The 16477-nt window shown below is 47.9% G+C and overlaps 1 protein-coding gene across 1 annotated transcript in view; it reads right to left on the minus strand.

Annotated features, from left to right (window-relative positions):
- The window catches only part of LOC128731673 (neural cell adhesion molecule 2), a 113113-nt gene that overhangs the window by 8271 nt on the left and 88365 nt on the right, over window positions 1-16477 (minus strand). Inside the window, exons 10-12 of the mRNA XM_053824809.1 lie at window positions 5005-5219; window positions 1606-1687; window positions 879-1038 (exon numbers count right to left, since the gene is read on the minus strand). Of these exons, the coding sequence (XP_053680784.1) occupies window positions 879-1038; window positions 1606-1687; window positions 5005-5219 (457 nt within the window). The remainder of the gene's footprint in view (window positions 1-878; window positions 1039-1605; window positions 1688-5004; window positions 5220-16477) is intronic.

The raw sequence follows: 16477 nt of genomic DNA on the forward strand, positions 1-16477 counted from the left end.
CGTGATTATGAAGTAAGCGCTCAACGCTCGCCCGGGTTTTGAGGCGCTTTCGGTACGCAATTCCGGCTCGCCGGAGGATTGTGGCCGCCGGGAAAGCCGTACCACGGTGGCTACTCCCAGCCGTCCTTGCAGCCATCCTGCACAACGAGCCGGCAAGAAATCGTGAAGCGACGGTCAACAAATTTTAATCCCCACTAGAGCCACTTGAGCGTGATGAATTTGAAAGAGGTTTTTGGGAGAAAATTCATCAAACGAAAGAACGCATTGTCACCAATATCGCCGCGGTGCAAGTGGAAAGCTACCCGGCGAGAAGGAATGCGAATTATGGACCACTTGGGCGAGCCACCATTAGCAGGGCCGTTGATAAATTGTGGAGAAAAATCGGCATAATCATCGCTAATTCGCTTTTGGGGCACCCGGACTAAAGGGAGGCTCATCCCGATTCGATGCTAATAAATTTTAATTGCCCCATCGGTTCGCTTCACCGTGGCCAGGGCATTCTCGCGCTCCACTTTCGTGCCGCTTTTCCGGAGTGGCATCAATTAAATTTAATTGGTTCCACTCGGTTCCGTTTTGGCCTTTCGGTGAGTCGCGCCTCGGGAAACGCCTTTCCCGAGCTAAACGGTCCCACCCGTTTCGATTGGAACGCGCCTTTACCCTGTGGCTGTGGTTTCGCCATCTTCCCATCGCCATCCCGGGTGGCTAATGATGACCAACCGACCCCTTCGGGCGGTCGGCCGGTCGGAGAAATTGAACGCGAAATCGAAACCGGTGCGTGACGGGTTCCGGAACGTGCCATTGCGCGTTGTGTTACTGACTCGCCGGCCGTGAGGCCGTCTCTCGTCCATCATCGGCTGCGCCTTCGTTTGCCTACTCACTTTGATTTAATCGAAGCCATTTGCTGCCGGCTTCCGATCACGTACAGCTCGATCAGGAAGTCCTGCGGCAGCCCACCGTCGTAGCCCTCGAGGCACTCAATCTGCAGCATGTCAAACGTCTGGTTCAGGATCGTGCAGTTCGACAGTGGGTCCGGTTTTCCTGCGGATGGAAAAGGAAACGGTGGTGGCGGTGGCGGCGACAACGAGACAGGAAAAGGAAGATTGAAATTAATAATGGCTTCCGTGCGATGGTATGCTAACGATGGTGGGGCTCAACGATGAAAGCACAAAGCACCACAAATTGGCAGCCGACGAGAGGCGCCTGTTTCCCTGCACCGTAGGGTTGGGATTTCAGTAATTCCTGTGCGGTTGGTGAGCTTCTCATTGCACGCCGTTTTACGGATTGAATATCAATTGTGAATGTAAAAAAAGATGGAAAAAAACCTAAACGCATTCGACAACGGAACAAAAATCCAGCCCGTGAAGCGCTTCGATTGCAATCGTTAAAACAAATTATTTACGCTAGAAATGATTGATTTAATCTAGCACTTCGAGCTCTGCTGGTAAACGGGATGAATATTCATACACGAACAGCTCGAAGTGTGGAGCCTATTATCAGCGGCCCGTTTTCATTTCCACACACCGAACGCACAACCTCTTTTTCGGTACTGCATTATTAATGGTGCGAAAGTGCGTACGCCACGTCGTTCCACGTCGCTCTACTCACCTGCTGGTATGAGATGAAACAGACAGGGCTCCGTTTGGGCGCCAATCTCGTTCCGACCCCAGCAAAGCAGCGTCCCGTAGTCCTGTGTGTGTATGTGTGTGTGCGTACGAGACAAAAAAAGAAGGGAAAATGAGAAAATATGCTCCGTTCGAAGATGGACTGACGCAGCACATGCAAGCATTCAAATCTAGGCCGGTATCGATTTTTTCCCCCATTCGTCCCATTCGACGAATTGCTGCTCGATCTCCACACTAGAAGGAATCAAATACCACTGCGATTGAGGAAGGCCAGTGCAGAAAAGGAAGCTGGAGAGAGAAAGCGAAAAGGGAAAAAGCAACTGAAGCATAAAGAATGCCGCACCGAACGCCTTATCCGGCGCGGGATCAAAAGTTTTCCGCACTCGGTTGCTGAAATCGAACACCGAAAAAAGGGAAAGCTTTCCGCCGGTAGAAATGATGAACGAAATAATGGGCAGACGGTGAAAATTGGAGCCACCGAGCGAACCCCCACTCCATCTTTTTTGAGTGTTCGAACTCGGCAAGTTGGAAATTGGAGATCACCGAAGGATGATGAAAAATGAAGGGCTTTGACGTGATTGACAGAAGGCAGCCACGCCGTCCCCATGGGCGACGTCGGTGAGTATCGATTGGGGTTTAGTGTGGGAGGGAAGCGGGCGCCATTCCTGGTGGAGATCCTCCTGAAAGGGACGGTAGCAAAGCCTGGGACACAAAGCATCATTTGCAGTTGGCTCCCCTTGGCTGATGAAGACGTATGACCGAAATTGTCATTCTTGCTGATAAATTATCTTCCGCCCAGCACGGAGCAGCAAGCGAGTGCTTGTGTTTCCGAAGAGCAACCGAAGGGACACGGATAGGGAGGTTTGTTTTATTGACTCTTGTGATTGAAAGTTTTCTGCCCGCACGCAAAGGAGATACGACGGTTAAACTAATATTTGATTGAAATCAACCACCAGCCATCGCGCTGAGCTGTTGAATGCGATGATCCTTTGTTATGCTTACTTATCAGGCAGTCACCGGTTTTGGTTGCAGGATTTGTGCTAAATAACTTCCCTCATTTATATCTAAGAGCGTTTTTTTATAAGGAATTGTCACGTCAAAAGTGTGTCATTGAAGCATCCCAAACAGCATTAGACGCTTGTGTGCTGCTCACCAGCACTACGTCGCTTCGCAACAGCGATTTGTAGATCTCGAAGGGATTGCTTTGATAATCATTTGTCTCATTTTTCTAGCCTGCTTGGATGGGCTGAATAGCAACACGAACGAAGCAATTAAAACCGCACCCAGATAACCGAAAATCGTCCGCGAGTATCATCATCAATCCTTCCACCGTGGGGACTGGGCCTTTCGCCGTAACGCCCGGAATCGACTGCGTGCGAAATGGAAACAAAAATTAATGAATAAATTATGAACATCACTAGCGACGAGCGGACGCGTGGCGAGGTGAGGTTTTGAAAATTTATTAAATATCTGTACACAGAACAGACCGCCGAAGCATTTGCGAAATAGGGGGGACGAAATAGAAGAAGGCTGCGAAATAAAAACATTAAAAAAAACTTTCTCTTTTTCATTCCAGACCCACAGAGGCCGTTGCCGGCCTTGGGAAGTGAAAATGGAGAAATGAAACAGTTTCGCTTCGCCGACGTAATAGCTGCGATAGAGGGAGAAGAATGGAGCAGGTCTGCGGTGCGGTGCGGTGCAAAAAAAATCCCCCAAAAGTGCTGTTTGCGAACACCCTCATAATTACAAAGGACTTCATTTTTCGAGGACGGATTTCCCACCCACCCGGATGGGTGCAAATCACGAGCGGGCATCATGGCGCGGGGTCCGGAATTTAAACCCCTCGTCCGGGAGGGAGGAATCAGCCAACCCGTAGGCAGGGGAGGGGGGGGCAAATCTTGGACGTGCGGGCCCGATGACGGACGACGTAAACACGCCTTTCCGAGAAGGATCCTTATCAACCGGCGCGACGCGATGGGTGATGAAACCGTAAAGCCGCCGTCAATCTTCCATTCCGGTGGTAATCGGTTTCAATCCCTTTTTTTTCTTCTTTTCCTCAAGGCTCAGCTAGGCCCACAACCCATGGCCGAGGCCAGCGAGACCGACCCGGGACACAAAAAGCAGTCCCTTCGTGGGAGGCAGCATCTAATCCGGCCCGACCGAAGCTACTCGGGTCCGGAACAAAACGGTCTAAACATTCCGCAGGATTTCGGTTATCAGCGATAACCCGACTATTGGGCCCGATCCCACGCATTTGGGTGATAAGTTTTTTTTGTTTCTTCGTTGGTTTGGTACCACAAAAGCAAAAAAAAAAAAAGGGGCCGTTCCTATGAAACATCCATTCCCGGTGCGGAATTTTCTTTCCCCACGTTGCTCCTCGGTCCGCGACGGAGACTGTTGGCTGCGCTCAGGTCCACCCCGGCCGGGCCGCCTGACGAAGGGGTTCGCCGAGGTGTAAACAAGAAATTATGATAATTGAAAACATAATAGGTGTCGGTGTTTGTTGCCCGATGTAGCAGCATGCTTTGATGATTATTTTGCGTCCCACCAGAGGCAGGCTTGCGCAAGGGCGAGCTGCGCAAGAAGGTGGTAGCGAAAAAAGGCAACGAAAAAAAGGAAAATAATAAAATAAAATTGCCCTCCAGAAAGGGATTTTGTGCTTGAGCTTAATGCTTCGTGCTCGTGCTTCCTAACCTTCCCGCGAGAGTGTGGTCGCGCGGCCACGTCTTGGTAGGAGCTACTTTGTGCAGCTAAGCTAAGAGAGCACGGTGAACCGTGATCTAGGGAAATGTAGCTCGGCTACCGGAGCGAGCTGCGGTCGCTTTATCCTTGCTGGTTGGGCGCGGCATAACGAGGGCGGAAAGTAGAATGTCGTGTTTACAAGGTACAAGGGCGCATTCTTTTACCGCGCCAACGGTTGCGCGTCTTTAAGGGTGGGTTTCGGTGTTCAAAAAGCACAAAAAATAGGAAACGGAAAGCGAAACCATAGCCATGTCGGGGAAACGCCAGTGGATGCTGCCGGGAAACGGTTTGTTTGCGATTCGCGGGGGAAGAACTTCATTAGGGGCCCGACTAGGCACGTCTGCGAAGTGCTCCATTGGGTAATAAATGGACGGTTCTGGAGGACACGAGGGTCGTCGTAGTTCCACCTAGTTCGAGCTTTGTTCACTCCACTGCGGAATAAACAGTACTGACTGAGCTTGCGTCAAGGGTTTCTCCAGCCGTGCGATTTATAAATTTCAAAACACAAATTAGATCACGCTAAAAAAAAAAATACGTTCCTCGCGAGGCTTGCCTTGTGATTGAGTTCTCTCGATAGCATGGAACAGTTTTCCCCAATTGAGCTAATGTTAACGACGGAGCCAATGGCACAAATGCGTACCTTTTCCGTCACCGGCTTGAAGTGTGCCACGCTTTTTGCCTGGTCGCTCGCCACCTCCGAGGCCGGTAAGTCCAGGCTCTCCCACACGGACGTGTTGTACTTCCACGTGAACGTGACGTTGGTCGGGTTGGCCTCCAGCTCGCACACGATTTTCGCCAGCTCGTTGCGGCCCACGTTGTACGTCGTCACCAAGCCGGGCCGGCAGACGGGGGCAACTGGAAAAATCGAAGAAAACAGAGAGAGAGAGATAGAGAGATAGAGATAGAGTTAGCGAAAAAAAGCACATGAACGAGAACGACCGGCAGTCAATTGAAAGCGAAAGCAAGCGAAACGAAGCGTAAAGTGCTGCTCGCATCCACGCTCGGAGTGCATAACTTGTGCATTCGAAAGCAGGCCGGAAAATTAGGATTATTATCGGATCCGATCGGCCCTATGGTGGCGCCAGAAGGAGTGGGTTTTCACTTTCATCGTGAGCAGATCCGGCGCCGAGGAATGGAGATTGTGTGGTAGCGATTTGGCGCGATATTCAGGCGGAAAGTAGAAAGGCAACAAAACGTCCGAGCGAGCTGGGGCGGGAAAAAAAAAACGAAACGATAGCGCCATTTGCGTGATTGGGTATTTAGATTCCAATCCCGATTCCGCGTAGCCATAGACCCGTGGCGCGCACGTCCCACTATGCATTCTGTGGAAATCGGTGAAGAAAGCGTTGCCGAGAAAGCGCACCCACCGAGGTCCGGGACGCTGGAGCGAAAGGAGCTCCGGTACTTGGTTTCGCTTTCGGAGGGTTTTCTTCTATTTCGCGCCACCTGGACCGGAAGCGCCGCTAAATTGTGGCAAGCGGTTCGAAGCTTATCATCGCCCATCGCAAAGCGTTTTTATTTCGCATCCGCTCCGTTCCAGCTCACGTCCTGGCGGTTGAAATTATCCAGCCCAGTGCTGGAGGTGGGAAGAGATTAAATTTGGAATACTCTCCGATCTGGCCGCTCCGATAGGCCGATTGGTGTGTTAGGGGTCCGGCCCTGGCATCGATAGTATTCAATTACCGGAATGTTTCCCGAATGGGAAACTGATGCCCGACCGGGGTAGGTTTTAGAAACTGGCCGGTTTTGGAGTGTCAGAGCGAGTGAGAAAGAGAGAGAGAGAGAAAGAGCGAGTAAAAGTTTGTGTGCCCCTAGAAAGCCCACTAAAGGACGTGACGAAAACGAACGCCATCGCGATTCGAGAGTTTGAAAGAAAAAAAACCCGATCGAGGCCTGGGAATTTTCAATTACCGACACCAACATCGAGCTACGGAAAACGAGAGATTTTATCCACCAAATACCACCGACGAAACAGCGCACCGGGTGTGAAAAGGGGATCCGCAATGGTTTTAATTGAAAAGTAATACTCTCCACGTCTACGGAACACTGCCAGTGGTGGAAACGCACGAGGGAGTTTGGAAATTTTGCCCGGGAAATTGTTCACTCTCGCTTCAATTAGGCATCTTTTAGGGAGCCACCGAAAGTAAGCCAAACGGATTAAAGGCAAGTGCGAAAAAGTAAAAAAAATAAGCGAAAAAACGAACGCCCTGTCCCGCGTCCAAGCAACGAGTGCCCAATGCGGGGCACATTCTAATCGAAAGTGATTTTGGGTTTAATGCGGGAACGATGTCGATCTTAATGATCCAATTAGATGGTTTTTCACGAACATGGCGGCCCCCGTTCCTGCCGCCCGATTGCCAGCCAGTCGAGTCGCTTTTATCGAGTTATAATGAGTATTACTGGAAAATTTAATAAAGTTCAGGTTTCTCGTTTCCCGCGAAAGCGCTTCGGGTGTTCGTTCTCCTGGGAAGAACGTGATGTGGTGCGCGAGTTAACTTTGTTTTGATTTCATTAGCCTCGCCATTGCCGGCACCGGGCTGGTCGGGGTTTGTAATGGATTTTTAAAAACAAAGACTGCCGATCAAGTGTAGAAAAGAGTCTGATAAAAAGCCGCACCCGGCTCGGCCTCCGAGAAGCCATCCGAGTGTGCGCGCGTGTGCTAAACGAAACGCTTCGTAGCCTTCGTAGCGAGAAACGCGTCTCCGCCGTGAACGTAATAAGCTTTTGAGATGTATTGCATTTCAGCACGGTTAGCAAGAAACGCCTACGGGCAGTGACAAAGGACGAAAAGCAGCACTCCAAATGCGAGAAAAACAGCAAATCGTATCGTATCGCAGCTGGAATGTTGCTCAATAAAATTGCTGCCTTAGTCGGCGGGGTTTCATTCGCACGCATTGCGCACCATTTGCAGCAGGTGCAGCGGGAAATTTGAATGGTGCGCAATATTACGCCACCACCAGCGCCAGCTGTACGGGAAGCGCTTGACTTCACGCCTCCCGAGACCCAGGCAGCTCCTCGGATGGTTCGCTATCTCACGGCTCATTTGGCGCGCGCGAGGCAAAACAATACAGGCCACCGGAACCGGGCCCAGCCTGCAGCGATCCAATCCATATCCGGTCGCGTAAATGGTGCAAAGTTTTCAGCACCGTTCGAGCGGGAAAAAAAGGGAACAGAGAAAAAGAGCACGTGCCCCTATTTGCTGGCTGGCACGGTTTGTGTTAATTCAATCAAACACCGGAAGCGCGAGCACCGTGGATTTCGTCGCGTGTGGCTTCAAAGGGCAAGGGCACGGTTGCTCGCAGCACTGAAGCAGCCCGAAGAAGGACGACAATGGGAAGCTTTCGAAAGGATATTGCGTCGACTTCCGTTGGGGGCGGTGGGGTTTTTTCGTTCTTTTCATTTTTTTTTCTCTCTCTCTCTCACTACACTCGCAGTCTCTTGGGCTTTTCCACCGAGCGGATGTCTCGGGCCGGAACAAATAGAGCCTACGCCTGAAATCGATCCGCTAGCACCGTGGCGTTACAGCCAAGTTGGAGGCCGTTGCTGTCGGTTGGCGATAAAATTGATTGTTTTCCTTCGTATCCCTGGTAATCATTATTACCCTCGCCTTGGCAGACCCACTCGATCGGGCGTGTCGTCACGTTGCCAACGCGTTGGCCTGGGTGGAAAACCCGAACGGTAACGTGTGCTGAAATGTTCCACGTCGTGTCGGTTGCGTGCGACAGAATAGGGAACCTTCCCTACGCCCGATAGCGCCACGATAAGTGTCAGCCTATTTCGCTCACGGAGCTCTGCGAGAGCATTGTTAGTGGCTTGTGGCAGATAATGGTGCGATGGGTTGTCGACAATGGTCGTGCTTGGACCGACACCGCACGATAGACAGAAGGGGAACGATGCTGCATCAGTACGACCGGTACGTGGGGCAAAAAAAAATGCTTGGTGCATCCGGCAAGGCCTGCTGAGCATATGGTACGCTTTCATTTTCATTTTTTTTTTCGTTTTTCTCCCCCCGCAGTTGCTAGATGAGGTGTGACAAATTTGCGCCTTTCCTGCCAGCCTGATCGCTCATGCCATGGAACGGACAGTTCGCTTCGATGAAGGAAACGAGAAAAACGAAAACCCTACCCAAACATCGTAAAAACGGTTGATACGAATCGCGCAAGGCACGCGTGACCGAGAAAAGCGAAAAATTACACTTTCAAGCCGTATTTCGTGGGCTTTATGCCGCTTTCGGAGAACAAATTTCAATTTGTAGCGAGCTGAAAGCAAATCATACCGAAGCGCAGCACCGCAATGCGATGGAGGCGCTTGCGATATAAACTACCGAACTTTACGATCAAACGTCGTGGATTGTTTCCCGCCTGCGATAAGGGGTCGGTCGAGGAAAAGTGTGGATAAGGCAGAGCCCAAGCGAAACCACTTTAAGGCGCATCCCGTCGTACATTCGATTGCGCTTGTAGTTGGCTACCGTTTGCATGCACGGTGAAAGGCTGCGGATAAGTTTGGATTGGTGAATTTATTTTTCCCTCAAGAATTGCCCATTTATCCCTTTTTATGCGCATTTCTGATGGTCAGGGTAACAAAACGCGATGCTGCTCATTAAAAACAAACGCTCGTTTGTTTTCTCGACCGTTAATGGCAATTTCACTACATTCTGAGTAATAATCTGTATTTCGTTTAGCGGTTGCTTTGCGCTTCTTAAAACGTGACAACTGTTTAAGGAGCTTTGCTTAAAGGCATTGTGCTAAAAAAAAAAAAGCGACGCCCAGCAAGGTGGGAATAAATTGTTAATTCTTTTCCGGACGTTTTAATTTCGCCGTGACGGTGCTCAACGTTCTTTTTTTTTTGTTCCGTTCATTCCGACTAGCGAGCACTCGGTCTGCCATTGACACACCGTCAAGGCGGTGAGAAGGTGGAAAAAAAAAACACGAGAGAATAATTTCATTTACGCCACGCACCGAAATGGCAAACAGCACGCCGCAAATGATCCGAACAGCTTGATGGCTGGCACACAAAATTCTAGTGCCCATGGACGAATGAAAAACCGGCGCTCGCAGAAGCAAAAAACGATCCTTCCTGGGTGAAGCAGGGCACCGGCCGATGGGATGCGTCCGCTCCCGAGGCAAGCTACAGCAGCAACGGAAGCCAACACCAGGATGCCGGTTTTTGTGGCTTCGTACCGCAGGAAATAACTTTTTTGCCTCCGTCCCACCGCCACCGGGGTCTCGCCGGATCCATCACAGAAACCAGCGCTCATGGCGTCCAGGTCTGCGTTGGAGATGCCGCCCTTCAGGCCATCCATAAATCCTTCTCTCGAGAGCCACCGTCACCGGAACCGAATGTTGAACGGAAGCTGGTGCTATCAAAATTAAAATTCCACGTTAAACTCACACCAAGGGCCAGGGGAACCGAGCCCTGGGTCCTGTCCCGCCCGCCGAGACGGTCGTGGTCGACCGTAAGTCGATGGTCGTTTTGATGTGATGTCGCAGGATCGCGAAGGCCTGCAGCGCTCGGTCGCGTCACAGGTGGCTGGTGAGCTAAAGGAACTCTCACCCCCTTCCACGAGGGTGTCCGATGAGGTGGTATGGCACGGTGGACGCAAGTTTTCGGTCGGGTAAAAGCGGGCGCATCAAATGGGACGATCCTTTTTAACACCACAAATCTAATTAAGAAACTCACTGAAGCTTTCAACGCGTTCTTTTGCGCATCCTTCCCCGGTGGTGGCCGGTTCGAAAGAAGCTAAAAGCTCGTTGGAGAACGAACGGGCAACGTACGGAATGGGCGTCAGCGTAAATTGTGTATCTTCTAGCGGCGGTGGAAAGAGGACACTCGTCGGGAAAAATATCATTTCTCCAGCTGAACGCCAAAGCCGGACCCCGGACGGGAAGCGGTGATGGAAAACTATGAAGCGAAATAAACCAAGAAACCATCAGCTTCATCTTGAGCATTGGCTTGCCATCCCGTCGAATGATACACCAGTAATCAAGTCAGACAAAAGTGCGAAAGTGAGCTGCTGCGCTCGACAAGGCGGTACCTTTTCGCTTCCACGGGTCGTATTTGTGGTGCTACAATCAGATTTTGACCAGGATAAAATTTACTTAGAAATAAATCCTCTCTCCCTTGGTTGAGATGCCTCACAAACTTATTACGCTTGTGAGACACAAAGAATTTTAGTTGTGATGGAAAAGTGTATTCACTGGGCGCAGGAACGAAGAAACTATTGGGGTAAGTTGGGTAAGTGCCGGGATAAAATTCCCAACTGCCAACTTGCGCCACCTCACATGAAAACTTTTTTTCCGAGCCGCGCTTCAGGGTTTTTTTTTATTTATTGTAGTGACGGCCAGGCCGTATTGTTCTTAAAGCGAGTTTAATCATAATACATAATACATTCCAGATAGGATCTCCCGGAGGCTTGGAATAGCCTCAATTGCGCCCAATAAAGCTGGCCTCACGGCATCGTACTCCACGCATGCCCATAGAAGATGGTCGATGTCATGATAGCCGACACCACAGCCACAAACTTTGGAGCTGGCCAGCCCTCTACGATGCAGATGTTCCCCGAGAGCGAAATGGTTAGACCGTAGCCTGGATACCTTTCAAATCAATTCGTCGTCAAAATCCTCTCGATTAAAAGCGTCACGTAATCTGAAATTCACGTGCGCAGAAACTACGCGCAACGACGTCAGATTTGGCACTGCTGATAAAAATCGTGCGCCACGTGCTTAAACATTACTATTTCGGACAACAGGAGCAACACGTGAGCGCAACAAGGACAAGCTACTATATTTTGTACCAGGCGTACTTCGGAGGAGGCCATTGTCTGCACTATGGAGTAATGCGTGCTAGTTAGACACCGTGTTTGACCATCCCGCTATTTCATATAGTTTTGTGATAAAAAGATGCTCAATGATATAGAGAACAGTGGTTTGAAAAACAGAAATTTATCGCACACAGTTTTCTGCTTTGTTTTGTAGCCAAAAAGGATTTAATGTATGTTGCCACATTATTTATTTTAATCAGCAAAATACTGTGACCGAATTATGACCAGTAAGATAAGACGCTCAACAAAATCCTACAGTGTGCTTAGAACGATGCGATCGATAGCAGACGATTGCAAACGAGATGGGATGCTGATTATCATGTGCCAGAAAGAACGACGATATGTACTGATAACATTGGGAGGGGCAATCCATTAAATCTAGTGTGGTAATCCGGTTGGATAGCTGTAACCTCTTCGACGCATGATCTCTTGGTACTAGCGAATTCAAATTTGTCGCTTTTGGCGTGCAAAATCCGTCGTCGAAATTCTTCGCCTCTCTCGATTGAAAGCGTGCGCCACGTAATCTGAAATTCACGTGCGCAGAAACTACGCGCAACGACGTCAGATTTGGCACTGCTGATAAAAATCGTGCGCCACGTGCTTAAAGATTACTATTTCGGACAACAGGAGCAACACGTGAGCGCAACAAGGACAAGCTACTATATTTTGTACCAGGCGAGCTTCGGAGGAGGTCATTGTCTGCACTATGGAGTAATGCGTGCTAGTTAGACACCGTGTTTGACCATCCCGCTATTTCATATAGTTTTGTGATAAAAAAAATGCTCAATGATATAGAGAACAGTGGTTTAATAAACAGACATTTATTGCACACAGTTTTTTGCTTTGTTTTGTAGCCAAAAAGGATTTAATGTATGGTGCCACGCAATTTATTTTAATCAGCAAAATACTGCGATTGAATTATGACCAGTAAGATAAGACGCTCAACAACATCCTACAGTGTGCTTAGAACGATGCGATCGATAGCAAACGAGAGCAAACGAGATGGGATGCTCATTATCATGCGCCAGAAAGACCGACGATATGTACTGATAACATTGGGAGGGGAAATCCAATAAAGTCCTATGAGATAATCCAGCTGGTGCCAGCAACCTCTTCGACGCATGATCTCTTGGTACTAGCGAATTCAAATTTGTCGCTTTTGGCGTGCAAAATCCGTCGTCGAAATTCTTCGCCTCTCTCGATTGAAAGCGTGCGCCACGTAATCTGAAATTCACGTGCGCAGAAACTACGCGCAACGACGTCAAATTTGGCACTGCTGATAAAAATCGTTCGCCATGGGCTTAAACATTAGTATTTCGGACAACAGGAGCAACACGTGAGCGCAACAAGGACAAGCTACTATATTTTGTACCAGGCGAGCTTCGGAGGAGGTCATTGTCTGCACTATGGAGTAATGCGTGCTAGTTAGACACCGTGTTTGACCATCCCGCTATTTCATATAGTTTTGTTAGAAAAAGATGCTCAATAATATGGGGAGCAGAGGTTTGATAAACAGAAATTTATTGCACACAGTTTGCTGCTTTGTTTTGTAGCCAAAAAGGATTTAATGTATGCTGCCACACAATTTATTTTAATCAGCAAAATACTGTGACCGAATTATGACCAGTAAGATAAGACGCTCAACAAAATCCTACAGTGTGCTTAGAACGATGCGATCGATAGCAAACGATTGCAAACGAGATGGGATGCTGATTATCATGTGCCAGAAAGAACGACGATATGTACTGATAACATTGGGAGGGGCGATCCATTAAATCTAGTGTGGTAATCCGGTTGGATAGCTGTAACCTCTTCGACGCATGATCTCTTGGTACTAGCGAATTCAAATTTGTCGCTTTTGGCGTGCAAAATCCGTCGTCGAAATTCTTCGCCTCTCTCGATTGAAAGCGTGCGCCACGTAATCTGAAATTCACGTGCGCAGAAACTACGCGCAACGACGTCAGATTTGGCACTGCTGATAAAAATCGTGCGCCGCGTGCTTAAAGATTACTATTTCGGACAACAGGAGCAACACGTGAGCGCAACAAGGACAAGCTACTATATTTTGTACCAGGCGAGCTTCGGAGGAGGTCATTATCTGCACTATGGAGTAATGCGTGTTAGTTAGACACCGTGTTTGACCATCCCGCTATTTCATATAGTTTTGTTAGAAAAAGATGCTCAATAATATGGGGAGCAGAGGTTTAATAAACAGAAATTTATTGCACACAGTTTTCTGCTTTGTTTTGTAGTCAAAAAGGATTTAATGTATGGTGCCACACAATTTATTTTATTCAGCAAAATACTGCGACCGAATTATGACCAGTGAGGAACTGCTCAACAAAATCTTACAGTGTGCTTAGAACGATGCGATCGATAGCAAACGAGAGCAAATGAGATGGGATGCTGATTATCATGTGCCAGAAAGAACGACGATATGTACTGATAACATTGGGAGGGGATATGTTCGGACCGAAATCCAGCTGGTTCAAGCAACCTCCTCGACGCATGATCTCTTGTTACTCACGACATCGAATTTGTCGCTTTTGGCGTGCAAAATCCGTCGTCGAAATCCTCTCGATTGGCGTGCGCCACGTAATCTGAAATTCACGTGCGCAGAAACTACGCGCAACGACGTCCGATTTGGCACTGCTGATAAAAATCGTGCGCCATGGGCTTAAACATTACTATTTCGGACAACAGGAGCAACACGTGAGCGCAACAAGGACAAGCTACTATATTTTGTACCAGGCGAGCGTAGGGGGTGACCATTGCCTGGACTATGGAGTGATGCGTGCTAGTTAGACACCGTGTTTGACCATCCCGCTATTTCATATAGTTTTGTGATAAAAAGATGCTCAATGATATGGAGAACAGTGGTTTAATAAACAGAAATTTATTGCACACAGTTTTCTGCTTTGTTTTGTAGCCAAAAAGGATTTAATGTATGGTGCCACGCAATTTATTTTAATCAGCAAAATACTGCGATTGAATTATGACCAGTAAGATAAGACGCTCAACAACATCCTACAGTGTGCTTAGAACGATGCGATCGATAGCAAACGAGAGCAAACGAGATGGGATGCTCATTATCATGCGCCAGAAAGACCGACGATATGTACTGATAACATTGGGAGGGGAAATCCAATAAAGTCCTATGAGATAATCCAGCTGGTGCCAGCAACCTCTTCGACGCATGATCTCTTGGTACTAGCGAATTCAAATTTGTCGCTTTTGGCGTGCAAAATCCGTCGTCGAAATTCTTCGCCTCTCTCGATTGAAAGCGTGCGCCACGTAATCTGAAATTCACGTGCGCAGATACTACGCGCAACGACGTCAGATTTGGCACTGCTGATAAAAATCGTGCGCCATGGGCTTAAACATTACTATTTCGGACAACAGGAGCAACACGTGAGCGCAACAAGGACAAGCTACTATATTTTGTACCAGGCGAGCTTCGGAGGAGGTCATTGTCTGCACTATGGAGTAATGCGTGCTAGTTAGACACCGTGTTTGACCATCCCGCTATTTCATATAGTTTTGTGATAAAAAAAAATGCTCAATGATATAGAGAACAGTGGTTTAATAAACAGACATTTATTGCACACAGTTTTTTGCTTTGTTTTGTAGCCAAAAAGGATTTAATGTATGGTGCCACGCAATTTATTTTAATCAGCAAAATACTGCGATTGAATTATGACCAGTAAGATAAGACGCTCAACAACATCCTACAGTGTGCTTAGAACGATGCGATCGATAGCAAACGAGAGCAAACGAGATGGGATGCTCATTATCATGCGCCAGAAAGACCGACGATATGTACTGATAACATTGGGAGGGGAAATCCAATAAAGTCCTATGAGATAATCCAGCTGGTGCCAGCAACCTCTTCGACGCATGATCTCTTGGTACTAGCGAATTCAAATTTGTCGCTTTTGGCGTGCAAAATCCGTCGTCGAAATTCTTCGCCTCTCTCGATTGAAAGCGTGCGCCACGTAATCTGAAATTCACGTGCGCAGATACTACGCGCAACGACGTCAGATTTGGCACTGCTGATAAAAATCGTTCGCCATGGGCTTAAACATTAGTATTTCGGACAACAGGAGCAACACGTGAGCGCAACAAGGACAAGCTACTATATTTTGTACCAGGCGAGCTTCGGAGGAGGTCATTGTCTGCACTATGGAGTAATGCGTGTTAGTTAGACACCGTGTTTGACCATCCCGCTATTTCATATAGTTTTGTTAGAAAAAGATGCTCAATAATATGGGGAGCAGAGGTTTAATAAACAGAAATTTATTGCACACAGTTTTCTGCTTTGTTTTGTAGCCAAAAAGGATTTAATGTATGGTGCCACGCAATTTATTTTAATCAGCAAAATACTGCGACCGAATTATGACCAGTAAGATAAGACGCTCAACAACATCCTACAGTGTGCGTAGAATAACGGGATCGATAGCAGACGATTGCAAACGAGATGGGATGCTGATTATCATGTGCCAGAAAGAACGACGATATGTACTGATAACATTGGGAGGGGCAATCCATTAAATCTAGTGTGGTATTCCGCCTGGTAGCTGTAACCTCTTCGACGCAAAAATTCCCGTTATTGACGACATCAAATTTGTCGCTTTTGGCGTTCAAAATCCGTCGTCGAAATCCTCCCGAATGACGACAAATCCCGAATAGCGTGCGTCGTCGTCATGTGATCTTTCTATATATATTCCGGTGACCCTTTTTAATAAGTTTACATAATCTGCGTGCGCGTCCCTGAATTTTTGGAAAGGATTTTTTCATCACCAATTAATAACATCGATTATATAGCTGAAAGGATTGAATTTCCCGGCAAAGAGAATGTAGATCTTTTGGCCCAAAGGAGGACGCTCGAAGGCGCCATTTTTGACTGATCGATTCTATCCCACGAATATATGCGGGCTTCGATGATTTTTTGTATGGCACGGTGGCAGACCCTGTGGGATACAGACGAGTTAGAAAAGTACTTTTTCTCAATCCCTCTTAAAGTCTCCACCAGACCTTGGTTCTACGGCGTCATTGTGGATCGCGACTTCATTCGAATGGTATCCAGGCTACGGTCTAACCATTTCGCTCTGGACATTCCACAGTCCAATTAAGAGAAGAAAGACTTTTCTCTATATACAAGGAACGAATATCAATTTTTCTCACAAGTGTATCTGCCATTGTAGCTCACAATCGTGCTGTAGTTCGATCAAAGCGGTAAAAACATCATGGTACTGCTTCGGTTCAATTTATTTTTGCACAATCCAAAATACTA

Source organism: Anopheles nili, chromosome 2, assembly GCF_943737925.1.
Source record: "Anopheles nili chromosome 2, idAnoNiliSN_F5_01, whole genome shotgun sequence".
Taxonomy (NCBI): Eukaryota; Metazoa; Arthropoda; class Insecta; order Diptera; family Culicidae; genus Anopheles; species Anopheles nili.